Below are 27949 nucleotides of genomic sequence, written 5' to 3' on the forward strand. Positions count from 1 at the left end.
AAAGCCCAGAAATCCTTTAAAGCGGATGCTGAGTTGGCTAATTTGCATGTCAACATTATGGCAACCCACATGAGCTTAGAGTCTGGGGTGGGGCAGACAATACTCCAATATTTTGAATTTGGACTGCAGTACCCATTTCAAATGCTTGTTGTCAATCTTACATATAGCACTTTTAATTCAAATGAATTAAAGCAACACAATTCTATAACATGTTGAAGCAGGATTAATGTCAAAGGCGGAGTTTCACCGAACTTGCTAGGTTGTGTATCCAGTACATTACAAATCCACTAAAATGCACAATGGGCAAAGTGGCGCACAAATAAAGAACTTTCCATGGTTTGAGATCATGGACGGTGTGCTGGGACATCGAAAATATAGTTGCAGTGCTCCAAAAAGGGGTGGGAGCTCCAAACCGCCATTTGAAAATATAGGGAGCCCCTTACCCAACCCTTTCGCTAACCTTAACCGTGAGTGGAAGTGATGCCCCCTTTTGGAGTAACCACGCCTCCTCCTGGAGTAACTCCGCCCTCTTTTGGAGATCCCGCCCCTATTTGGAGGTCTCTGGCCTGCAGCTATACTTACTTGGGTTTTAAGGCTATGCTGTGGGGCTACTGGCCCGATGGTGGGAACGCAGATCGATTTTGGCCTCATGGCACGGTCCGATGCTATTTGCCCCGGCTGGCCAGTTGATAGCCCTGGCTCGGTAGTGGAAAAGTGGCTATTGCCGCTTGTGCTTAGCTTGAGGAAGGACGTTCACTTTCAAGTGATGTTTAATTTGAGTGCTGTTTAGCTCTATAAGCAGTTGCAATTAAATTGACAGCCTAACAGTTTCACTGTCCTTACAATTGCTCACTTGACATATACTAATGACTAATAAGATCAAATTAAGTTGGACCAACATAAGAAAATGTATTAAATTAAACATTATTAAATTGAGTTTGACTAACCTAATAAAGTTGAGTTAAAACTACTTTAATACATTGATTTGACCTAATTTAACCAAATTATGTTGGCTCAAAGTAAATGACTTAATCTAAATGAATGAAATTAAATTGCTTGTAAAAACGTTCTAAAATTTCTCAAAGTAAGGATGACTTAATTTTTTTTTAGTTCAATTTGATGGAAATTCATGAAATTGAAATGCGTAAATCTTAAACGTATTTTTGCGTGTAGTCTTCTAAAAAAAAAAAAAGACTGGTCAAGAAGAGACATTTTCTCTATTTACTGTATGAACCAACTCATCAAACATAATGATGATGATAGTAGTTCCGACAAGATATGAAAGGATTATTGTGCGAGTCACTGTATAAGCCTGTTGTACTATTAGTGTGTGTGTGTGTGTGTGTGTGTGTGTATTGATACACCTGAGAACATTATGCTTCTGTTATTATGCACACGTGAACCTGATTAGTACACTGCAACCGAAGAACAGCACGCATTCAGACCTCCTTCAACACACAGATACATACCAACAACTGCAGGTGAGAAACTTTACTTTAATGTCCTGTAAACGAAGTTAAACTTCAGAGATACTAAAAAACATGAAATTATATATAAATGTATATATGTACTGTGTGTATATACACAGTGCATTCAGAAAGTATTCAGACCCCTTCATTTTTTTCACAATTTGTTATGTTGCAGCCTTATGCTAAAATGCTTTAAATTATTTTTATTTTTTCCACATTATTCTACACTCCATACCCCACAATGACAAAGCAAAAACCAGATTTTTGATAACTGTAAATGTATTAAAAAGAAAAAACTGAAATATCACATTGACATAAGTATTCAGACCCTTAACTCAGTACTTAGTTGAAGAACCTTTGGCAGCGATTACAGACTCAAGTCTTTTTGGGTATGATGCGACAAGCTTTGCACACCTGGTTTATGCCCCAATATTCCATTACCTAATCCACATTTAACACGTATTAATGTATTACACAATAATAATACTAATAATAATCATTCTTATTATTATTAATGGAAATTGACATCATACACCCTCATGTTGTTTCAAACCATATGACTTTCTTCCATGGAACACAATTAAATATGTTAGATAAAATGTTAGCCTAAGTCTCCATTTACTTTCACTGCATGTTTGTTTTCCTCCATATTTTAAAAGGGGATGGTGGCCGAGACTGTCAGTCCATAACTTTCTGTCTAACATCTTTTGGGTTCCACAAAATACAGAAAGTCACACGGGTTTGGAACAACAAGAGGGTGGGGAAATGATGACAGAACATTAATTTACGCTGAACTACTACTTCGAATCTGTCAGTTAGAAGATACATTTGGAAACCAGTTTCTAGTAATTATTATGGAGAGAAATGTGAACAGTGTCCTACAGGCCCAATAATACAGTATATAATGCTGAATAAAACGAAGCAAGATCATGCATTATTAATGCATACTGTCACTATTTCAAAAGTCCTGTTGCTTTTTAAAGTCCTAATTGGATTTTCAGTGGCGAAAGAATTTAGATATTTCGTTCTGTACACTATCTTTGTGTTTGAAAGCGTATTAGGCTTATTTAAGTTCAGAGCTTGTTTTCTGTTATCCATAAGAAATAACGCAGGAATGCTGTGCATGCCCAGAACAAACTGTCAGCTCGAGCTCCAGAAGTCAAACACGCTATTGGCAGAGCAAAAGACATTTACACACAACACAGATGTTTACATGGATTTATACAGTAGGAACTGATATATTGCAACACTGATATAAGATGTATTCTTATAAACTGAGGTCATAAGAGCCCATAGTTACAGAATAACCCTAAAAACAACCATGACACAGACAAGTCCACTTTATCAGTATCACCAGCATTTACCACGCTGAAATTTAAATCTTGAATATCCACTTGTCTTTATGTAAAATGAAGGCATTGCATGACGAAAGTGTTTGTTTTAAACGCGTGCTGCAGGAGTGATGAGCTTGACTCGACTGACAGCACAGCTGTGAAGTTCTGCGGAAAAGTCCCATTCAAAAATCTCTCAACTCTCAATTAAAATGAAATTAAATCAGTAATGTAATGACAGGAACATCGCACATTGTAATGAAGTAAAAGTAAACAAATGTAATTAGAAATGTACTTGAGTAAGATTGAAAAAAGTTACTCAAGTAAATGTAACGGAGTAAATGTAGTTATCACTTTGACTCAGGATTTGTCAGATAAATTAATCATATGAACTGGTTATTTTAAAGTTGGCATGAAACGGAAGTTGGCATCGACTTTTCTTCCCTATTGTGACGTATCAGAGTGAAACAGTTTATCGAACAAGAAAAAGTGTATGGCGGGACTTGATTTTGTCCATTGGGAGACTGGATCGTAGAAAGTGGGCGTTGCAAACTAAATAGAGGCAGATCTAAATGCAAGTTTGCAGTCAGTTGTGGAGGATTACTCTCCACCTGACACACTACCGGCACCCTCCCTTGAAGAACTTTTTATTGAAGAGGACGAGAAAGAAGGACAGTCAACAGCAGCTAAATTTCACCAAAGGCACACAAAGTGACAAACTGACACACAAAGGCTCCGCCTACTGTGAGTGGTCCAGTTCCTTATTGCTGAATCAGACTGAGAGGGCGGCAAAGACGAGGAGGGTTCGTCCACTGAGGAAGATGCCACTTATAGCAAAGAAAGACCAAAGATTTCACTGTGCCCACGCTTTCCTCTCCGACACACCCAGCGAAGCTCAACCCCCAACTAATACGCCCAGCCCCTTCTTCCACCCTACATAATGTCCGACCGAGATCCGCCTCCTCTGTAAAGGAGGTACGGAAGCCCTTTCCCCCTGCAGTCTCCCAGACGCCGCAGGGCAGTCCTCACAACTCAAGACCCTCTCACGGGAAAATCGCAGTGATAAGAACCAAGGGGCAAAGGAAAACACTTCCGCAAGACCGCTGCCCTCTGCTTGGCTACAGAAACCCTCACATGTAACTCACACAAAAACTCTCACTGTAGATCCATAGATTTTATTCAGATTATTTTATAGATTAGTATCACAAGCTGTCCCCCAAATGACGCACTATACACTGTGCACACAGCTATTTAATATATGAATTTTCAAAGTGTAGTATTGTCTCAAATGGTACATTTAACAGTTTTTTCTATATGGAACCATTCGCCACTTTTTAGCTTACAGAAGTGACGTTTCAAACGCATCCAATGTGTTGCCGCTAGCTTAAGCACATTAGCCAACCTCAGTCCAACGCTTACATTTCAAATAAGATACAAAGCATGGGGTGATGGTAAAGCATTCAACTCGCATTTGCAAGGTGCTGTCTTCATTGACGTTTCGCTAGTTGCCACATTTACCGTTAATTACAATTGTTGTGTCAGGCCAGCATCACAGCCAGGTTGCTACTTTTAGTTAACTTATCCTCAACACTGGTGCGTACTGTCATATGGGCTGATGACGCGTGAAGACGTGGATTGTCAACGTGTCTAGAAAAAACTGGGATACTGCCGGACAGTCTGCGCATACTGTGCTAATGACGAAATTTGCTTCACGTGTATTCTGCACGAGACGTACCTGCATGTGGAAATCAAAAGTATGTTTTCGCCTTTAAATGGTCGGTTCTTGTCCAGAATAAGCTGCGATGTGGACCAGACTTTATGCTGTCAGTCAAAGGTTGTTAAGCTAGATGTGTGTGTGTGTGTTGGTGTATGTTAGGATGTGCGTTCACAAGCTTCTTCAGGGCTTCAGGACGCTCATGCAGATCTTCTGTGCGCTTTGAGTCAGGAAGAGCGAGATCTACTTGAAACTGTTACACAGCATGGATATACACTGTACACTGCCATAATGGCCCTGTAGAAGACTGGACCAAAGAGTCCTGACCAGGTACCATGCATATATACACAAACAGTATGCACACAGAGAGAGTCACTGTTCCCTTTCGATTACGGTTCACTTGGCATGCGGTAAATGCTTTTGGGGAATTCCTTCTCCGACAACCTAATTGAAGCCCTTGTATAATAACACCAGTCCTATGACTGAAAATGGTGTTTGAGCCCCGCCCCTTTAGGCGCAGAGTTGGCCTATATAAAGGGCTTCAATTAGGTAGTCAGAGAAGGAATTCCCCAAAAGCATTTACCGCAATGTCTCGTTCCCTTCATCTCAGGGAACCAAGTTATGTGTAACCAGAGTAACCAATGTGTAAATGTGTAACCAAAATCTCCTCCAGATTTTGAGTTACCTGACATCACGTGACCGTCTGTGTCGGTTAGGATATGAGAAGACTTGGGTGGAATAAACCCTGGAGATGTTCCTGAACTGTGAGAGCAAAGTGAGACCTAAAAGAGACAGACCACCAATCAGCATTTAGCCACCAAACACTCCACCAACTTTGTTGTATTGCGCAGTGTTGTCTGATGTTTTGTGTTTGTTTCAGGCTGCGGAGTTCCTGTTTTTGCTGGCTCCATTCTGTGAGATGGGTTTCCAGCAAAGCACCATTAAAGAAGTTCTGCTGGTGCATGAGAACCATAAAGAGAGAGCCCTAGAGGAGCTCAGGTCCCACAGCGGCTGAAAATCCTTAGCTCAATGAATGAATGAATCCTGTCTTTAATGGAGTTTTCATATTTGTTTATTGATTTCTTATATGTTATTTGTTGATGTTACATAATTAACTGTAGATCAGTCTTCAGTATTACGAAGATTAATCAGGTAATAGGTCAAAGAACAACAGATACAATTTGTATTTATCATGATCAGAATTAATATTCTAGGAAACAATTTTTAAGAGAGTATAATAACTTTAATTGTTGTTTCATTTATTGTGCTTCAACAATTATTTTAGTTTTATGAAAATGTTCCAATATATACATTTTTTGCACTTTTCACATAAAGGTTGTGAAACACTCTTAGTTTCACTTCATCAGTACTCTGAAGCTTTGCTGACATGTAGCATCATAAAAATGTAACAGAACAGTAAATCAAAAATTAATATAAACTTATATTTAATTTCTAATAAAGTTTTCTTACTACTATAGAACTGTATTCAAAACAAATAGATGACATGATGAGGAATATTCCGGTTTGAATACAAGTTAAGCTCAATTGACAGCATTTGTGGTATAATGTTGATTACCACAACAAATAATTTTTGACTTGTATGTTCTTTTCTTTTAAAAAAAAAAAAAAAAAAAAAAAAGGAAAAATCTGGGTTCCAGTGAGGCACTTACAATGGAAGTGAATGGGGCCAATCCTTAAACGTTAAAATGCTCACTGTTTCAAAAGTATAGCAGTAACAAATGTGGGCCTGGGTAGCTCAGCGAGTATTGATGCTGACTACCACCCCTGGAGTCGCGAGTTCAAATCTAGGGCGTGCTGAGTGACTCCAGCCAGGTCTCCTAAGCAACCAAATTGGCCCGGTTGCTAGGGAGGGTAGAGTCACATGGGGTAACCTCCTCGTGGTCGCTATAATGTAGTTATTGCTCTCGGTGGGGCGTGTGGTGAGTTGTGCGTGGATGCCGCAGAGAATAGCGTGAAGCCTCCACACGCGCTATGTCTCCGCAGTAACGCGCTCAACAAGCCACGTGATAAAATTCGCGGACGACTGGGAAACTCTTTAGATAATTTTGATACCCGAGTTTCCGAGATGGGAGGAGTCCTAAAATTTCAAAATGGCGGAGGAGAGTACGGTTTCTGTAGTGAATGACAGGATTTATAAATGTTTCTAAATACAGCTAATTGTTAGTGCTTGCCATTTCAGTCATTCTCATTTATGTATATCAGCAACCATTTGATGCATATTGTACATTTTTTACACCATAAAAATAGCTTGTATTCTACCAAAATCCCATTATCATCAGCAAGCTAACTGAGTAATATGTATTATGGTGTCAAAATAAAAGTTCCTCAAGAAATATGTATGAATGAACCTGCCGTCGTCCATGTTTTCGACAACAAAACACTTGAAAATGACATACTTGTATTTACTTACTGTACCATTTCAGAAGTGGGAAGTAGGATAATGCCTATAGCACATAAAGGCAGCAAAACTTTACACAGAAAAGGTTAGTAAACGATTAAAAACATGTTAACACACATACTGTTTATTTATGGATTGGCCCCTTTTACTTCCATGTGTAAGTGCTTCACACTTACTGGGTTTCCATCCAAAATGTTTAGCATTTTTTAAGTGCATTTCTAAAAATTCGACTTAAGAAAATACGAATTGTTGCACGTTTCCATCCACTACGTAATGCCCATTGTCATGAGGGAGCCGCCTCGTCATGATGGAGCAGCTGAATGACCTCTCCCTGCTTTGGGGACAGTTTTATTTGCAATATTGTAGCAAATATCTCATTTTATTAAAAGCATCCACAAGACACCGCAGAATAAGTGTAATACCTGATATAATGTGGGCTGAAATAGCTGCGATGCCCCTACACTGCCAGGCTCCGCATACCTGGGAGCGCCCGCTCTCAAAACTGTTCTGGTGGATTGTGAGGACCCACTTTATCAACCAGCTGTGGGTTAAACCAACCCGATCTCATGAAAAGTCGTACATAATTTACGAGTTGGCTATTTTGAATGGTCTCGTCGTTGGCTGTAGTGAAAGTTGTAGGTATTCAAACGAGTGCAGTTGCATGATATACAAATTATCAAAATTTAGAAAAGTTGTACGAATCCTGACAATTTCGCCGTGAGTGTGTGTTGGTTAAACACTTCCAAACGACAAGCACTATGTTCAAAGAATTGTGTACGAAAGTCGTACCTTTCGGTGGGCTAGTCACATCGTCAAAACACGTCATCATTTTGCGAATAAAGTGACTCCAGCCAGGTCTCCTAAGCAACCAAATTGGCCCGGTTGCTAGGGAGGGTAGAGTCACATGGGGTAACCTCCTCGTGGTCGCTATAATGTAGTTATTGCTCTCGGTGGGGCGTGTGGTGAGTTGTGCGTGGATGCCGCGGAGAATAGCGTGAAGCCTCCACACGCGCTATGTCTCCGCAGTAACGCGCTCAACAAGCCTCCACAGTCGTACCTTTCGGTGGGCTAGTCACATCGTCAAAACACGTCATCATTTTGCGAATAAACTGTTTCCATCACCTTGATGCGCATTTTAACTAATGCGAAGCTCTAGAAAATCCACCTCCTCCTAGCGCATTCAATTTTAAACAAATTTAGAAAGTTTATTCGCATATCAAGCGTTTCCATTCAGGATTTCTTATGCGCAATTTCAAAATGTGCATAAAAATAGTTGGCTGAAAATCCAGCTACTGTAACCCAGATTTTTGCTTTTTTTAAAGAAAAGGAGGGTCCAGTCAAAATAAATTTTTTGAGGTAATATTTCATTTTTATAAACCAAAGAAGAATCTCGTCACATAGTGATGAAAAGTGTTTTAATTAAACATTATTTTAAATGTTAAGAATTGTCATTTCATTGTCAGCTTTACTAAAAAATATAAAAATCAAACAAGATTTGATTAAATTCAGTTCTGTTGATTAAAGATCCTGCAAGGCGACTGCTGATTGGCTGAGAAAAATGTCGATACGTCATCCCATTCGTCAGTACAGCTAGTTAAACTGGCCAATGCAGCGGGCCATTCGCTGGAACAGTTGCTGTGATGTCCACCAGCCTATCAACGTTCACAATGTGCTCGCTTGGCTTGTTTTCCCAGCCAATCAGAAGCCAGAGAACTTTCAGTGCGGCGTTTGAATTTTGAGGGAGAAACTTCAGAGGCGTCAGAAAGATCGTGTAATAACGAGTAAAATAATCGTTAAAAGTGTCAAAACACTATTTAGCGATCGTTTAAATCTCACTTGAGATCTGCGGCGGAAGACAGAATGAGGAAAAGGTAAGACAGAGAGAGAGATAGTTTGAAAAGAGTTTGAGTGAGTGTTTATATAGATATGTATATAAATGGATATGAATGGTGTTTGGGTACAATTTCAGGGCGAAACACAATGAATGCTTTGTTATAATTATATAGTGGAAATAATCGATGTTTTTATTATTTATTTGTTCAATTTAAATGTTTTGGCTGACTTTAGCGTTAGTATCTGAGCTAAAAATAAAAACAGTTTCATTAGTAAAAATAATTATTATCATTAATTATGTTATTGAAAAGAAATCTAATATTTATTTAAATAATGCAGACTCATTTTTAATATTTTTTTATTATTGTTTTCAGTAAAATAGACATTAGGAATGCTCCTGATTTCATAGTGAGCTTTTAAAAATATTATATATATATATATATATATATATATATATATGTGTGTGTGTGTGTATATGTAGACTAGACCGTAATCAAAAACGCTGCTGATTCATAATCCTCTTTTTTTCCAGTGATACAAACTGTAATCGATAATGCTGTTGCCTTATAATGATAGTTTACTCATGAAGCAAACTATTGCAGTATTATTCATAAAAATAATGCTCAATAAACTGATGGTTGATGCTTTCGTCGACTATCATTGACCCAATTTATGATGTTTTTGCACTGCTTAACATCTAACCATTTAAATTACATCAAAAAGATCCTGCCAACACACACAAACTAGATTCAGTGGTGCATTAGAACAGGAAAAAAATAGTTTACTCCCCATATTAATGATCTGAGCTCTTCTGTGCAGGTGTCAGTGATGTCACTCTGTGTATATGACTGTACTGTATATGTGTATGTGTTAATGCAGTGAGATCCACGCTGCAGAGTCTGTATCATGTTTGAACAAGGCTCTCAATCAGCTGAAGGATATTTGGGAGGAGATCGGCATCCCAGAAGACCAGAGACTGCAGCGCACTGATGCCGTTCACATGCACATCAAGGTCTGTTCCATTCTGTATGTTTCTCACTGACGGCATACTCAGATATTCAGGGTTCTAACATGAGTCACATCCTGATATTAGAACTTGCTGGATATGATGATCGCAGAGGAGGAGGGGCTGAAGAAGCGCTTGCTGACCAGTATTGAGGCCTGCAGGAAAGAAGTGGCCAGCTTGTGTGAAGAGCTTCAGATGCCTGAATATCAGGTGAGTCTGTCCTACAGCATCTATGCAGGGGTTTGGTGAAATAGAATAGAATGTGGAATTTGTACATTACATTTATAAAAAAAAAAGTCGCAGTTTGGATTTAAATAAGCAGATACTTAAGAGCCTATGATTGGATCATTATTGCAGTGATTAATGTTTCAGCTGGCAACCATTCTTTTAACCCTAACTGATGCAGTGTGTAGCTTCTCGTTTCTTAAACAACAACCATGTCGGAAGACGTATCCCGTGGTCGTGGAAAAGATGTTACTGTGTTTCAGAAGGGGCAAATTATTGGCCTGCATCAAGCAAAGGAAACAACTAAGGAGATTGATGAAATCGCTGGCATTGACCTCCGGGTTTTGGAACGCGGAAGTAAATGATTGCAGGGTAAACTTTGACAGCGGTGAGTGGGAGACCACAGCAAATATTATTTCCACTTACCCATTTGCTTCAAGGGCAAAAGAAAAAGTCCACTATTACATTTGAATGACTTTCCAGAAGAAACAAAAAAACTAGAGAGCAGTGGATTAAGATAGTCAGGTGGGAGAAGATGCCAAATTTACTGTCACTCAGCATCTGTAATCGAAACCCCCTCGCAGCTGTGGTGATTCATTTTTTAAAAACTAATTCCAGGGTAATATAACAAAGAATAATGTTATAAACTTACACTCAATATTTTAAAAAATGATCATGTAAAAAAGTTTGCCAGATTTACGCTGCTAAATAAGGCGGGAACGCGTCATCACAGACTGTGAAAAAGGTCTATTGGGTTAAGAATTATCCAACGCATTATTAAAACCTGGAAGGATAGTAGTGAACCGTCAGCTTCGTGAAAGAAATCTGGTCGTAAAAAAAAATATTGAATGATTGTGATCGTAGATCACTAAAACGCTTGAAGTCACATCGTAAAAAATCGACAGTAGAACTCACAGCTAGTGAAAGTAAGAGCATTTCCACATGCACAATGCAACGAGAATTTACAGGATTGGGACTTAATAGCTGTGTGGCCACATGAAAGCCACTTTTTGGTGAGGCTAATCGGAAAAAATGACATTTAATTAGCTAGGGAGCATAAAGATTGGACTGTGGAGCAATGGAAAAAGGTCATGTGATCTGATGAGTCCAGATTTACTCTATTCCAAAGCGATGGGCACGTCAGGGTAAGAAGGAAAGCGCATGAAGCGACGCACCCGTCATGCATAGTGCCCACTGTACAAGCCTCTGGAGGCAGTGTTATGATCTGAGGTTGCTTCAGTTGGTCAGGTCTAGGCTCAGCAATGTTATGTGGCACTAAAATGAAGTCAGCTGACTACCTGAATGTACTGAATGACCAGGTTATCCCATCAATGGATTTTTTCTTTCCTGACAGCATGGGTATATTCCAGGATGACAATGCTGAGATTCATCGGGCTCAAATTGTGAAAGATTGGTTCAGGGAGCATGAGGAATCATTTTCACACATGAATTGACCACCGCAGAGTCCTGATCTTAACCCCATTAAAAATCTTTGGGATGTGCTGGAGAAGACTTTACAGAGTGGTTCGACTCTCTCGTCATCAATACAGAATGTCTCCAAATTTCGGCCAAAAATTAATGCAATTCTGGAATACCACTACGAATGCGTGCCGTAATCAAAGCTAAAGGTGGTTCGATGAAATATTAGAGTGTGCAACTTTTTTTTGGCCAGGCAGTGTAATACACATTTTGTCTGCCATTTTTATCAAATTCTTCAGTTGAATTAATTCATTAAAATGGACACCACAATGTCTAAACCCATATCTAGATAGACCTTGAATAGAATATTATGAAATGTATTTAGAAAATATGTTGGCTTAAATACAGTGGCAAGAAATAGTATGTGAAACCTTTGTAATTGGCTGGTTCTCTGCATTAATTGGTCATATAATGTAATCTCATCTTCATCAAAGTCACAAGTATAGACAAACACGATGGTGCTTAAGATAACAACACACAAGCAATTACAGTCTTTCGTGTCTTTATTGAACACATCTCATTAAACATTGGCAGTAATAACATCAACCAAGTGTTTCTGGTAGCTGCAGATTAGACCTGCACAACGTTCAGAAGGAATTTTGGACCGTTCTTCTCTATAGAACTGCTTCAGCTCAGCCATATTCTTAGGATGTCTGGTGTGAACGGCTCTCTTGAGGTCATTCCACAGCATCTCTATAGGGTTAAGATCTGGGCTCTGACTGAGCCACTCCAAAAGGTGGATTTTATTTTTTTTATTTTTATTTTTTTAAGCCATTCCGTAGTAGATTTACTTCGATGTTTAGGTTCATTGTTCTGCTGCATCACCCAACTTCTACTGTGCTTCAGTTGGCGCACAGCCACCCTGACATTATCCTGTAGGATATCTTGTTAAACTTGGTAATTAATTTTTCCCTCTGATGGCAAGCGGTCCAGGCCCCGAAGCAGCAAAGCAGCCCCAAATCATGATGCTCCCTCCACCGTACTTCACCGTTGGGATTATGTTTTCATGTTGTTATTCGGTGCCCTTTTTAAGCCATACATAGTGCTGCGTGTTCTAACCAAACAATTTAACCTTGGTTTCATCAGTTCACATTTTCCCAGTAGTGTGTGAGTGTCAAGGTGGTCTTTGGCAAACTTCAGGCATGCAGCAATGTTTTTGTTGGGAAGCAGCGGTTTCCTTAGTGGTGTCCTATCATGAACACCATACCTGTTTAATGTTTTCTGTATAGTACACTCAAGAACAGAGATGTTAACTAGTTCCAATGATTCCTTGAAGTCTTTAGCTGTCACTCTAGGGTTCTTTTTTTTTTTTTAACTCATTAAGCATTCTGCAGTGTGCCCTTTGAGTCATCTTGGCTGGACAGCCACTTCTAGGGAGAGTAGCCACAGTACTAAATTGTCTCCATTTATACACAGTTTCTCTACCTGTGGACAGATGTATATCTAAACTCTTTGAGATAACTTTGTAACCCTTTCCAGCTTTATGCAAAGCAACAATTCTTGATCGTGGGTCTTCTGAGACCTCTCTTTTTTTTTTTTTTGGGCAAGGCATGGTCAGCATATGCTTTTTGTGAACTCAGAAAGTTTGAGTGCTTTTTATAAGTCTAAGTAGCTCTAACCCACACCTGCAATCTCGTTTCATTAATTGGATGCCAGGTGTGCCAACTCCTGACTCTAATTAGCTTTTGTTGACATCAGTGGCCAAGGGGTTCACATACTTTTTCCAACCTACACTGTAAATGTTTGATTGATGTATTCAGTATGTACAAGAACAATACAATAATTTGTGTGTTATTAGTAAGTTTCTGTCCCTGGTCAAAAGTCTGGCACTTCTTAAAGATATTAATAGCCAGTTTTTGGGCTTTTTGTGTTTTGGTAGGAGGAGTACGGCCTCACAATGCTGCAGTTTGAGAAGGACCTCCGTACGCAGGTGAAGATGATGCTGAAAGAGAAGAGTTCTCGTCAGAGCGAGCTCAAGTCTCTGATTCAGCAGGATCAAGATCTGTGTGACATTCTGTGTGAAGACCTCTACCCCATCCACCCCGAACGAGTACCGTCACAACAGGAGCTGCAGAACTACAGGCAACACATCGCCAGCCACAACCAGGAGAAGGTAAAACACACTGCAACAACAACCTGCTATTTGAAACTCTATGCAACTGTTTAGACAGTGGTATGTTATTTGTCACATGACCTCATTAAAGTGACAGTTCGCCCAAAAAAGATGGGGTACGAAACATTCATGCTCCAAAAAGGACATAAAGCCAGTATAATGGTTATACATATGACTCAAGTAGTTTAATCCATGTCTTCTGAAGCGAAACGATCAGTTTTGGGTGAGAAACAGACCAAATTATAACTCCTTTTTCACTGTAAATCTTGACATCAGCAGTCTCCTTGACACAATAATGAGACACATGCTTGACGCATGCGCAGAGTGAATGGCATACAATTATCATGTCGGAAATAAATGTGGTTATTTACCATGTTAAATGTCTGATGATATGTTTGTTTACAGGAGCGACGGCATGTAGAGTTTGTGGAAATGAAGCGTCGAATCACTGTACTAATGGAGGATCTGGAGCAGCTTCCTGACAGCACCTTCGAGAGAGACGCCGTATGCGAGGATGAAGACGCCTTCTGCCTTTCTACGAAAAACATCAGCTCACTCAAAGTGTTACTGCTGCAGGTACGCACACATATATTCCTCACAAACGTCCTTTAAGAGATTTATCTTTCTGTGCTGGATCAAACCTTGCTGTCTCACTCTTGACGAAGGGGTCCAACCCTGCTGTTTGTCTTTAGCTTAAAGGGATAGTTCACCCCAAAATTTAAATTCTCTCATCATTTACTCACCCTCATGCTATTCCAGATGTGTATGTCTTTTAGAGCCTGACCGATACTGATTTTAGAGGGGGGAAATTCACCGATTACCGATATGGTGGCCGATATAATTAATTTTTGAGCTGAAATGAAAACAGACATTTTCTATGTGGATTGTTCACCGATTTTGCACCGATATGACTATGCAAAGGCACTTAGAATGCTGCTTTCTTAAACAAATATTTTTATCAAAGAATATTTGACATTATTATTATACATTGTCAACAAATTCTAGAAATGAACACTGAGAAAATAAATACAAATAAAATAAATAGCTAAATAAACATCAGTACTGTTTAGTATCAGTCAGTTGTTGACTATTTTAATACTGCCAGTCAATTATTGTCAGGTTGTAAAACAAGAAGCATTTACACCTGCCGAGTCAAGATAAGCAGCGGTGTTACACCGTATTCTGCTATACAAGTTCGGGGGAAACTTTCAACAGTGGAAAACCAGACTTTTAAATATTACATTTTATAAATGCAACAACTGGAATTGTTCGGTTGAAGGGGGTACCAAACTGTGAATCCTGAACAAAACAGTTTGGTGAATACATGTTTACACATTAGCTTCCACTCAGCTGACAAGCAATGAAAGTACGTGGTTAGCTATAAGCTCGTTGTCACGGAGAGTAAAAGATAAACCAGCATTGTGTCTCACTACGTAACAACATAGCGTGAAATCAACACTCAACAGACACAATCCACCACCGCACCATTGTCTGCTGAGCTGCGAAAAGATGCTCTGATGTTTACCTTTCAATCTGCTACATTACTTACTGCACTGACAAACTATAGCTGGCTAACAGCAAACAGATGTGATAAACATGAGTGACATGGTTGTCAGGGACAGGGTTAACATTATATTAGTAATATTGAAAAGGGAAAATGATGGGGTCATTGTTTAATAACATTCCAGTATGTATTTCACAAACTAGTTAGCAGCTTGTCAAGAAGAGACTGCTCAAATCCACACCGCCTAACTCCGCCCTGTCTGCAGAGCCACCGTCAGTTCAGAGACAGCTCTGTAAACGGTGGAGTTGGAGCGCACTCTGCTGGACAAACTACGTAATGCCACCAATTCTAAAGCATTGTTTTCTGCATTATATGTTCTGAAAAAAAGTTTTCATATCTGCGCATATCGGTAAAATATACGCCGATATCGATATATCGGTGAACCGCTAATATCGGCCGATAATATCGTCTGACTGATGTCGGGCACTAATGTCTTTCTTCTACTGAACACAAATGAAGATTTTTAGAAGAATATTTCCGCTCTGTAGGGCCAATACAATGCAAGTGAATGGTGACCACTTTGAAGCTCCAAAAAGCATATAAACGCAGCATAAAAGTAATCCATACAACTCCAGTGGTTTAATCTACGTCTTCTGAAGTGATATAATCGGTTTTTGGTGAGAACAGACTGAACTCATTTTTCACTATAAATCTTGACATCAGCAGTCTCATTGGCGATCATGATTTCAAGCTCGATTACACTTTCTAGTGCCATCTAGCACTCTGCGCATGCATCAAATACTAGGAAGTATAATCGAGTTTGAAATCATGATCGTGCCAAGAGACTGCAATAGCAAGATGTGCAGTGATAAAGGAGTTATATTTTGGTCTGTTCTCATCCAAAACCGATTTGATCTCTTCAGAAGACATGGATTTAACCACTAGAGTCGTATGGATTACTTTTATGCTCCCTTTATGTGCTTTTTGGAGCTTCTGGCCACCAGTTACTTGCATTGTATGGACTTACAGGGTTGAAATATTCTTCTAAAAATTTGTAAAAATGCGAATTTTAATTTTTGTGTGAACTATTCTTTTAAAATAATAGTTAATGCAAAAATGAACATTTTGCCATCTCTAACCTGTATGACTTTTTCCTTCCGCTGCCAATCTCCAAAAAAACCACCATTAAAGTAGATCATTTAACTGTGTGCTAAATTTAAATTCTTGTAAAGCTGTTTTCTCACTGTCGTCTTATACAGTGGTGTGAAAAAGTGTTTGCCCCCTTCCTGATTTCTTATATTTTTGCATGTTTGTCACACTTAAATGTTTAAGATCATCAAACAACTTTAAATATTAGTCAAAGATAACACAAGTAAACACAAAATGCAGTTTTTAAATGAAGGTTGTTATTATTAAGGGAAAACAAAATCCAAACCTACATGGCCCTGTGTGAAAGTGTTTGCCCCACCTGTTAAAACATAACTGTGGTTTATCACACCTGAGTTCAATTTCTCTAGCCACACCCAGGCCTGATTACTGCCACACCTGTTCTCAATCAAGAAATCACTTAAATAGGACCTGCCTGACAAAGTGAAGTAGACCAAAAGATCTTCAAAAGCTAGACATCATGCCGAGATCCAAAGAAATTCAGGAACAAATGAGAAAGAAAGTAATGGAGATCTATCAGTCTGGAAAAGGTTATAAAGCCATTTCTAAAGCTTTGGGACTCCAGAGAACCACAGTGAGAGCCATTATCCACAAATGGCGAAAACATGGAACAGTGGTGAACCTTCCCAGGAGTGGCCGGCTGACCAAAATTACCCCAAGAGCGCAGCGACGACTCATCCAAGAGGTCACAAAAGACCCCACAACAACATCCAAAGAACTGCAGGCCTCACTTGCCTCAGTTAAGGTCAGTGTTCATGACTCCACCATAAGAAAGAGACTGGGCAAAAATGGCCTGCATGGCAGAGTTCCAAGACGAAAACCACTGCTGAGCAAAAAGAACATTAAGGCTCATCTCATTTTTGTCAGAAAACATCTTGATGATCCCCAAGACTTTTGGGAAAATACTCTGTGGACTGACGAGACAAAAGTTGAACTTTTTGGAAGGTGTGTGTCCCATTACATCTGGCGTAAAAGTAACAACGCATTTCAGAAAAAGAACATCATACCAACAGTAAAATATGGTGGTGGTAGTGTGATGGTCTGGGGCTGTTTTCCTGCTTCAGGACCTGGAAGACTTGCTGTGATAAATGGAACCATGAATTCTGCTGTCTACCAAAAAATCCTGAAGGAGAATGTCCGGCCATCTGTTCGTGACCTCAAGCTGAAGCGAACTTGGGTTCTGCAGCAGGACAATGATCCAAAACACACCAGCAAGTCCACCTCTGAATGGCTGAAGAAAAACAAAATGAAGACTTTGGAGTGGCCTAGTCAAAGTCCTGACCTGAATCCTATTGAGATGCTGTGGCATGACCTTAAAAAGGCAGTTCATGCTCAAACCCTCCAATGTGGCTGAATTACAATAATTCTGCAAAGATGAGTGGGCCAAAATTCCTCCACAGCGCTGTAAAAGACTCATTGCAAGTTATCGCAAACGCTTGATTGCAGTTGTTGCTGCTAAGGGTGGCCCAACCAGTTATTAGGTTTAGGGGGCAATCACTTTTTCACACAGGGCCTTGTAGGTTTGGATTTTGTTTTCCCTTAATAATAACAACCTTCATTTAAAAACTGCATTTTGTGTTTACTTGTGTTATCTTTGACTAATATTTAAACTTGTTTGATGATCTGAAACATTTAAGTGTGACAAACATGCAAAAAAATAAGAAATCAGGAAGGGGGCAAACACTTTTCACACCACTGTAAATGTTTTCTCAAATCTGTCATATGCATTCACTTTTGTTGCTGATGTTTGGTGTACATTGCGTTAACCATGAGTTTACCCTGATTTACTGATCACTGGTTAAAGGTGTGTTTTTGTTTGTTTTAGCTGGAAACTCGTAAAGATGAGAGTGAAGCGCTGTGTGTGTCCATTCGTGGTCGTATCGAGGAGCTGTGGGAGATGTTGCAGGTTTCTGTCGAAGAGAGAGAGACTATCATGCGACACACACACACCAGCATAAAGAGCCGTTTGAATGCAGTGAGTGCACACACCTGTCACTAATATAGATCATGTTGTAGAATTTCTAAAACACCCACAATCTGTCTGGCTCTGTGTCACAGCTGCAGGTGGAGCACCAACGCTTGGAGGATCTGAAAAAGAAAAACATTGAGCGTGTCATTCAGAAGATAAGAGCGGAGATTGTAAAGTTTTGGGAGAGATGTTACTACAGTCGGAAGCAGCGGCAAGCCTTCACGCCATACTACAGTGGTATGCTTAAAAATAGGGATGCACCGATCCGATACCGGTATCGGCTCCGATACTGAAGTTTTAGACTGATCGGGTATCAGTCAGACGAGCCCGATCCAAATCCGATACTGTGTGTTAGTCATGTTCGTTATTGTCAAGCTCCAAAAATGACATAAAAGAACCATAAAAACAGTTCATATGACTCGTGTATTTTATTGTGCATTTGCATTTTATTCAAAGCCACTTGAAGACGTGTGATAGCTCTGTGAATCGCAAAAGGCTGTGTTTAATAAGTAAATTAGTGAATGGCGCTGCTCTGAGACGCACTATCACACAAACCGCTAGCACTTGCAGCTATTTTTAGCCTTCACGTGTGCAATATTTGAGCGCTACTCAAGAACAGCATCTCAGATATAGATGCTCAATAGTTCGGTTCACTTATAGTATGCATTTAGAACAGCAACGGAGGTGCATTTTACCAGAATTTGAATAAGAAGCAATTAAACTACTGTGAACTTGCTTACAAACAGACACATACAGGACTTCCTGGAGAGTTCAGAATGTTAAAATAAAAGCCAGATGGTTTTAAAGTTAAAGGTGCATGATTGAGATGTATTACTATATATTACTATTATAATATATTATTATTATTATTATTATTATTATTATTATTATTATCATTTGTTTACTAATTATAACAACATTTTAAGTTGAGTGGGTTCCAAAAAATAACTGTGAATGAAAAGTGGACTGATGTCTTACAACTAAATTGAACAAAAAAAGAGATCTGAATCCTTTAAAGTCCAGATGCAAGAAAAAAAAAAGGAAAAAAAAAAACACTGGTTTCTTTTCTACTGAAGACTTGAAGACTGGAATTACTGTTAATTTTGCTGCTGCATTATCCAGTATACTAGTTAATAATAAAGTGTTTCTTAATAAGCTATACATTTATATTGAAATAATGTGTAGTTAGAGGTTTGTGTTTCTTTACATATTAAAGCGTACTCCCAATTAGTTCCACACAATAATGTAAAGATATTCTAAACTGATTATGCAAAAAAACAACACTGGTATCGGTATCGGCCGATACTGATATTTCCGATATCAGATTTGAAGAGAAAAAGTGGTATCGGTGCATCCCTACTTAAAAATACAAAAAAAGTGTCTGAATCCCATTTGTATAATAAGTATAAAAAGCATGTTCTGTGCTGGTGATTATACTTTTGAGTATGTAGAAAGATGATCCACGTTTGTGGAAAACCTTGAAGTATCAGGGAATTTTTTTAATTCTGCTAACCAGGTCAGGAAAATTCAATATAATTGGTAACACTTTAAAATAAGGTTCCATTCGTTAACATTACTTAATGCATTAGGTATCATGAACTAACAATGAACAATATATTTTTTACAGCATTTATTTTTTCTTTAATGCTAGTTAATAAAAATACAATTGTTCATTGTTAGTGAATATTGCATTAATGTTAACATTTACAACTTTTGATTTTAAAAATGTATTAATCTTTTGAAATTAACATGAAACAAGATTAATAAATGCTGTAAAAGTATTGTTCATTGTTAGTTCATGGTTACTAATGTTGTCAACTATTGGAACCTAATTGTAGAGATATATTATTAAAAATAATTAATAAAATCTTAGCCATGAAAAAGTAATGAGAATTTTTATAGTGAATAAAAAAAAAAAAAATATATATATATATATATATATATATATATATATATATATATATATATATATATATATATATAATTTTTTTTTTATTTATTTTTTTTGTAGTTATATTCAGCTCTACAATATTTCATCAGCTAGAAATGGCTCTTTATGAGTGCAATCACTATAAAATAAATGTTAAAATCTATATCTAGCAATCACAAATCACTGAAAAATTCATGGAAATTAATTGGTCTAAAAGGGTGGGAAAAATTACCTGTTTGTGGATGCATACTTAGAAAAATTAATCACTAGTAGTACACCATCCGGAAACCTTTAGATCACTTTTTTTTATTTATTTTTATTTTTACGTTTTATAATTTGGGTTGCACAATTTCTAATGCATATTATATAGGAAGGATATGAATTGGGATTCATGCATAGACTTTAAAAGTATAGAAGCTACACAATGATTGCTTGATTTTTGAATTAGTTGTTTTGTGCTTTTTAGATGATCTGGACGAGGAGGTGTTGCATGAACATGAGCTGGAATTGGAACGTTTGAAACAGGATTATAGGGAACACGGTGAGCTGTACGATGCCGTTTTAACCTGGAGCAGCAACTGGACTCTGTATCAGGAGCTAGAGGTGAGAAATCACAGGGAGGATCCAAAATAAATGTTTAAGTTGTCAAATTCAAAGCAGTATTCAGATGATGACTTTTACCACTCTATTTCATCAGAAAAAAGCCACAGACCCATCTCGCTTTAACAACAGAGGAGGAAACCTGTTGAAAGAGGAGAAACAGAGAGGGGACCTGCAGAAGAGTCTGCCGAAGGTTTGATCCGAGCTTCAAAACCTGATGTGTTGTTGAATGGAAAGGCTTGTATGCTAATTTGTTGGTCTTTATTTTGTTTGATTGGTCAGCTGGAGAAGAGTCTGAAGGCTCAGATTGACCAATGGGAAGCGGTGCACGGTAAAGAGTTCCGCATTAACGGACAGCTGTTCATGCAGTATGTCGAAGACCAGTGGAATCAACACCGTATAGAGAAAGAGAGAGAGAAGCAGGAACGGGTATGAACAGTTCTGAATTGCTAATTTCCTCGAGTTTTTCAGACATTGTCCATTTTTATCTCCATTATTCATTATTAAGTAAATTTCCAAGTTAAATACAATTTAAGATCACAGAGAAACCATATGTGACATGATAATCTGTAATAAATTTTACTTGTCCCTCAGCTAGTAAAAATGCGTTCAGCATATTGATTTGTTGACATGTTTGCTTTTGTACTGTGCAGCAAATGAAGAAAATAAAACAGACCGAGGAAGATTTGCTGTACGGCACCGTTATCAGAACTCCCACCAAGAGAAGACTCGCAGCAACTCCGACACCAGGCAAAATGCGCAAGGTACTTAATGCGTTAGCATACGTGTATTATTGGTCGACCAATATGGTTTTCTCATAGGCCATGGTCGGTGGCAGATATAATGGCGATATAAATATATGATGTAATACAGTATAATTTAATGATGGCAAAAAAAAAAAAAAAAATAATTAAATTGTCAATTATTTTTACTTTAAATTATTTGAAAGGGATGTTAAATGTTTAATCGATAATTAATGAATCGCTAATGACAATTTGATTGAGTAAGCTTATCGATCATCGATTAATCCATTTCAGAACAAAAGCTTCAGTAATCATGCCAGCAATGAACATTGTGTTCTCTGCATACACTGTGATAGTGTGTACATGACAACAAGCATTGTTGATCCGCCGGAATTCTTGTTTCATACCAACCTTCAATTACATCAGCGATCGCAGGGAAAGCACAGAGTTGAATTTACCTCCCCATCACCAGAGAGAAGCAGTATGTTATGTACTGTGTTTACGCAGCATGTTATGATTTACATTAATGTCAAATAAAAAAGTCCAAAGGTCCGAAATATCCCGAGATCCACAATGTGAAGTTTTAATGAACTCAGAAATGTATCTTCTATACAAGTTGTTATTATTAACAGTAATTCATTAGCAGTAATTAAACAATTCACAAAATCTTACTAAACATAGCCTAAATGCATTAAAATACACTGAATTACAAATATTTTAAGAGGAAAATGCAGATACTTGAATTTCTTGTGTATTTAAATTTTATTTAAACAGTAGGCTACATGCACATATTATTTGGAGTCCTCCACGTGTGTTTTTCAGTATTAACGGTTAATTGATTGTTAATTTCCATGACAATCGATTATGAAAATGTCTTTCATTTACATCCCTGGACAATTTGCATATTGCATTGACAAGACCATCAGTAGATTTTGCAATTAATACCTAGGATAATACAATTTTAAGTCAGTGTGAAATTAAAAAGGACTTTCTTAACACGTTCCTGGTTTGATTGTGTACGTTTTATACTCTGTATGTTTATTTCAAAAGGAAAAAATGTCTTCGTAATCTTTCGTCAAAATGTAACAACTCGCTCCGCCTCTGAAACAACTTTACTTTTCGGCTTACGTCACCAAGCCCTCTTATTTTTCAACCTCCCCCTAAACACTCTGGGATGTAATGCCCATTTTTCACAAACCACTCAATTCCCAAAGTATAAAATCAAGTATCGCCACCTTTTTTTTTTTTTCTCAACAAATGTTCTTTCACTGCGAAATGTGTAATGTTATGAAAGTAAAATGGGTTTTGGAAGCTGTTTCATTTTAACATTAATGAGGACAAAATGAGGCGTACAAAAAATTATTTTATTTTACACTATTTACTCAAAATTCATTGTTAAATGTAATCAGTATACACAGATCAGCCACAACATTAAAACCACCTGCCTAATATTGTGTAGATCCCCCTCGTGCCGCCAAAACGGTGCCAACCCGCATCTCAGAATAGCATTCTGAGATGATATACTTCTCACCACAATTGTACAGAGTGGTTATCTGAGTTACCATAAACTTTGTCAGTTCGAACCAGTCTGGCCATTCTCTGTTGATCTCTCTCATCAACAAGGCGTTTCTGTCCACAGAACTGCCGCTCACTGGATGATTTTGTTTTTTGTTTTTGGCACTATTCTGAGTAAACTCTAGAGACTGTTGTGCGTGAAAATCCCAGGAGATCAGCAGTTACAGAAATACTCAAACCAGCCTGTCTGGCACAAGATGGAACTGCCCTGTACAATTGTGCTGAAAAGAATATCATCTCATGCTATTCTGAGAAGCGGGTTGGTGCTGTTTTGGCGGCACGAGGGAGACCTACACAATATTAGACAGGTGGTTTCAATGTTGTGGCTGATCAGTGCATTTTGGAACACAAGGGGGAGCTAGAACTTAGCAAACATGAGGTGCGTCCCAAACTGCACACTTCTGCACTATTCTTCTTAATTTTTTGCAACGGAAGTGTACTATGAGTACCCGGATGAGTCACGTCTTTACCATCAAAATGGAGTGTAGAATGTTGGACACTTCACACACTCAGCGCTCGCGGTTTGCCGTACGCAGCAGAAGGGATGGAGTTACTTGGCTGCGATGCTGTTCTGACAAAACAATTGTAAATAATGGAGAATGTATCAACTAGTGAAACTTCAGTGAAGACATCACCTTACAAATGTAATTTGAATGCTTTACCATCACCCCACGCTGTGTGAAAATGTGCGTTGTTTGAGATACAAGTGTTGAACTGAGGTTGGCTAGCGCGCTTAAGCTAGCGGCAACACATCGTATGCGTTTGAAACGTGCCGTCTGTCAGCTGTTAAACGGTGAATGCTTCCATGTAGTAAAAAGCCATTAAGTGGTCCATTTAGGACGATACTACACTTTGAAAATTCATACACTACATGGCTGAGTGCATAGTGTATAGTCCGTATGGGACACAGCTATTGTTATTGTTTATATCAAAAATCGGCACGGTTGTTATTGGTCTACCTTTAAAGCTAAAATATACTTTGGTTTTCCGTGTGTGAACAATAGCTTATTTATAAGTTCTTCTATGTTTCTGTAGCTGAACTCCACCTCTAGTATGTGCTCCACCCCCAACACGACACTCCGCTCCACATGCCCCTCCCCTGCTATGAGACCGCCCCTTTCCACTAGCAAGGTGAGCCATGTTCAATCAAACACTGGATATGTCACGTTATTATTTTACATGATTACTTTTGTTATAAATATAATTGTAAATTGCTCCTCTGCTAGTTGGCTGTGCGAACACCCGCTCGTGGCCGGACTCCTCGCGGTCTGGAGAGAAATAAAGAGAATATTTCTCATCTGAGCGGAACGTTGCGCACTATGACCGCCAGCCCTAATAGAAACTACTCCATCACGTCTGTGGCCTCCTCCTACTCTGAGTTTGCGGTAAGTTCTTCCTCTTCATCATCATCAATCTTCACTGACCTGCAGCTCACAGTCTAGACACCGATGCAGCAGATAGACTGATTGATAGACTGGCCTTGTGTGCTAATTTTGCCTTCTGTTGTAGGATTCAGAATGCACTGCAGTATCCAGGTCTGTAACTCTAAAGACCGTTCACTAACTCAAACACTCCTCTATGTCTTAAACCTGGCTAATGGAGGGTCTGTGTGTTTTCAGCTTCTAACAGCACTTGCTTCTTGAGTTAGACATTGGACAGGAAGTGATGTTTTACTGTGAGCTTGATAGCCGCTCCACAGCTAAAATTCATTTTGCTGTTTAACAAAAAGTTCATCTTAGTACATCTTTTCTGTCAGTTTTGGTCAGGAACAGAATGTTGATTTATTGGTTACAGGATTTGAGTTCAGAATGTCATCCTTAAAATGTAAATAACTTTTTATTTAATCACTTTACTACGGAGCCCTATAGAGGAAAGGGCGGGAATTCTTCGCAATAAGTTTTGCGATCCCTCGCAATAGTTTTGCGTTCCCTCGCAATAAGTTTGGCATTCCTTCGAATAGTTTTGCGATCCCTCGCAATAAGTTTTTGCGATCCCCTCGCAATAAGGTTTGCATTGCGTGCCCTCGCAATAAATTTACCATTGTTTTGCTACAGTAACTATATATTAACCTTGATATTCATAGTGAAACTGGTTATAATACAGGAAAATGAAAACTGTTAATAAAAATCATAATTTTGTAGTTATGGTTTAAAAACACAGTAACCACAAGAATTACCAATGTTAATCTATAGTAAAACTATGGCTATTATATGGATAAAGTATACTGTATTAAAACCATGGTTAAAAACATGGTTACTTAAACTTTTCATAGTTACTACAATATTATTATAGTAAAACCATGATTTCTGCCAAAAACTACTGTATGGTTACAACAGTCAACAATATTACCAGTAAAATCATAATAACCACAAAATTATGATTTTTATTAGCATAGTTTTTATTTTCCTGTATCATCATCATCACTATGGTTTCACTACGAATATGATGGTTAAAATATGGTTACATACTAAATGGGACACTAAACTATTTCAGAAAACAAATTCCCGCTCTGTCCTTCAAGGGGCTCCGTACTTATACATTTACATATATTTCTTTAATTAAAGGAATATTCCGGGTGCAACACAAGTTTAGCTCAATGGACAGCATTTGTGGCATAATGTTGATAACCACAAAAAAATAATTTTAACTCTTCCCTCCTTTTCAAAAATCAAGGTTACAGGGAGGCACTTATACTGGAGGTGAATGGGGACAATCAGTAAACGTTATAATACTCACTGTTTCAGAAGTATATCAATATGTGTGTTAATATGATTTAGTGTGGAAAAAAAATCGCTTGCTAACATTTTCTGTGTAAAGTTATAGCCAATTTTACAAATTTGTTGCCATGATGACGTAACGTCATAAACCCTAAAATGACTTTACAGTTCAAATAATACATGAGTTTTAACAGAAGAATCATCCAAGTGCTTTTAGAAAATTATAAGCTTCACATTTGTGCCTTTTAAACCCTCCAAAAATTGGCCCCTTTCACTTCAGTAGTAAGTGTCTCATTGTAACTTCAGTTTTTGCATTTTTAAATGAAAAGCAGGGACGAGTCTAAATTATTTTTTGTGGTAATCAACATGACACACATGCTTTCGATTGAGCGTAACTTGTATTAAACCCTGAATATTCCTTTAAACCAATTCAAGACAAATATGAACCCTGCAACTATTTAGACAAAAAATTGTGGCTTGTAAAAATCATGTAAATACGACATTAGTTTGATTTTAAATTGTTTTTTTCTTATGCAGCGGGAGCTCTCATGTGCCTCTAAATCCAACATCAAGACTGGAGTTTTGAACTCCACCGTCACACGCTGAATGCTGGTGGAGCAAACCGGCTCGGTCGAACCTTTGGCCTACATCAATGAAGACGATTGGCGATATTGAATGTAAATAATCATGAATTTGTAGCAGAATTGTAAATATTTTAGCTCTGCATTTTACCCTGTTCTCTTGACCTTTTCCCCCCTTTATTTAACTGTCCGTTTATAAATGAATGATTTTCTGTTTTTATAAGAACTCTGTTAACACTGATCTTATGGCTCTGATACAGATTTTTTTCGTTTGTACACTAAAATCAAGCGTTTTGATGCATTTAGGGATTTTCTGCATTTTTTTCTTTAATTTAACAGCAACACTATTTTAACTGGCATCACTCCTTTGAATATTGCTGCTTACATGGTGTTTGGCAACCTGTAAATAAATATTTGTTTGCATGGGGACATTGTGTGTATTGTGGTATTCTGATTTATTGATTAGAATAACAGAAGCTTATTTAGTGAGGCATTTTAAAATCTCTTAAGTGTCATATTTATGTCATATAAATGGACATTCGCACCAGCATTTTCTATTAAATGATTAAGTTAAATGTCTTACATTCCTACAAATGATTGTTGATACTGGACAGGATAAAGATGTTGTTTTCATTTATGGCCACTCGAGGGCGTCAGAAATCGCATCAGAACCCTTTCAAAGACACTACAGAGAAATTACTTTGAAAACAGAGCTGCATACAAGAGAGGTTAAAATGCTACATTTTCCACCATAAAATCTGACTTAAAGGGACAGTTCACCCAAAAATGAAAATTCCCTCATTCACTCACCCACATGCCATCCCAAATATGATTTTCTATATTTCAGCTCTGTAGGTCCATACAATGCAAGTGAATGGTGATCAAACCTCTGTAGCTCCAAAAAGCAGATGAAGTCAGTATAAGTAATCCATATGACTCCAGTGGTTTAATCAATGTCTTCTGAAGCGATCCAGCTGGTTTTGGGTGAGAACAGGCCAAAATGTAACTCATAAAACATTTTGTAATAAATAAAATAAAACAATCACACACATAAAACCCTACACCTCTCTCTCCACTGTCCCTCCTCAAGAGCCCTCCAAAAAAGACAGATATCTGCCCCACTTCTTCGCAAACATGTCCAGACTCCCCAGTCTTCTGCCATCTCTGAACACCACTCCTGAAAAGGGGGCGCTCCAGCCGACTTCCATCATAACACTAGATAGGACCCAGTCTTTCATGTGCTTATTCTCCAAATTAATGACTGCCCCATCTCCCAAGATACAGAGTCTGGGGCAAAATAAAATTTGAAAGGCCAAAACCTCGCACATAAAACTCTGAATCCTCATCCAAAATTCCTGCATCTTATCACATCCCCAAAAGACATGGGTTGTGTCTCCATCTTCTAATTGACATCGCCAGCAGGTGGGTATCTTTAAGACCAAGCCTATGCAATCTAGAGGGGGTCCAGTAGACTCTATGTAAAATCTTAAATTGCATGAGGCGAACTCTTGCGTCTCTGGATGCAGATTTGACATTTTTTAGAATCCCAGCCCACTCTCCCTCCTCCAATACCA

The 27949-nt window shown here is 38.2% G+C and overlaps 1 protein-coding gene and 1 pseudogene across 2 annotated transcripts; both read left to right on the forward strand.

Annotated features, from left to right (window-relative positions):
- The first annotated feature begins 480 nt into the window (after positions 1-480).
- Positions 481-5529, forward strand: LOC127435677 (ubiquitin-associated protein 1-like; annotated as a pseudogene).
- A 2988-nt stretch (positions 5530-8517) lies between these two features.
- Positions 8518-26804, forward strand: LOC127436180 (protein regulator of cytokinesis 1-like). Of its 2 annotated transcripts, XM_051690178.1 has the most exons (15): positions 8520-8804; positions 9646-9778; positions 9860-9982; positions 13356-13589; positions 13995-14165; positions 18086-18235; positions 18319-18466; positions 20626-20762; positions 20857-20952; positions 21042-21188; positions 21413-21523; positions 24113-24208; positions 24304-24462; positions 24587-24612; positions 26332-26804. In XM_051690178.1, exons 1-15 carry the CDS (start codon positions 8794-8796, stop codon positions 26378-26380), a joined length of 1791 nt encoding a protein of 596 aa, XP_051546138.1. In that variant the 5' UTR covers positions 8520-8793; the 3' UTR covers positions 26381-26804. The 2 variants fall into 2 exon arrangements, with proteins under 2 accessions (XP_051546140.1, XP_051546138.1); XM_051690180.1 differs by lacking the exon at positions 24587-24612 and having other exon boundaries at positions 8518-8804.
- The last annotated feature ends 1145 nt before the right edge of the window (positions 26805-27949 follow it).

The sequence above is a fragment of the Myxocyprinus asiaticus genome, chromosome 46 (genome assembly GCF_019703515.2).
Source record: "Myxocyprinus asiaticus isolate MX2 ecotype Aquarium Trade chromosome 46, UBuf_Myxa_2, whole genome shotgun sequence".
NCBI classification, from domain to species: Eukaryota; Metazoa; Chordata; class Actinopteri; order Cypriniformes; family Catostomidae; genus Myxocyprinus; species Myxocyprinus asiaticus.

What these genes read in the sequence shown, in the direction of transcription:
- LOC127436180 (XM_051690178.1), top strand. An exon ending in TTCAGATGCCTGAATATCAG is followed by an intron (nt 9,983 to 13,355) that starts GTGAGTCTGTCC and finishes GTGTTTTGGTAG; the next exon opens with GAGGAGTACGGCCTCACAAT. An exon ending in TAAAGAGCCGTTTGAATGCA is followed by an intron (nt 18,236 to 18,318) that starts GTGAGTGCACAC and finishes TCTGTGTCACAG; the next exon opens with CTGCAGGTGGAGCACCAACG.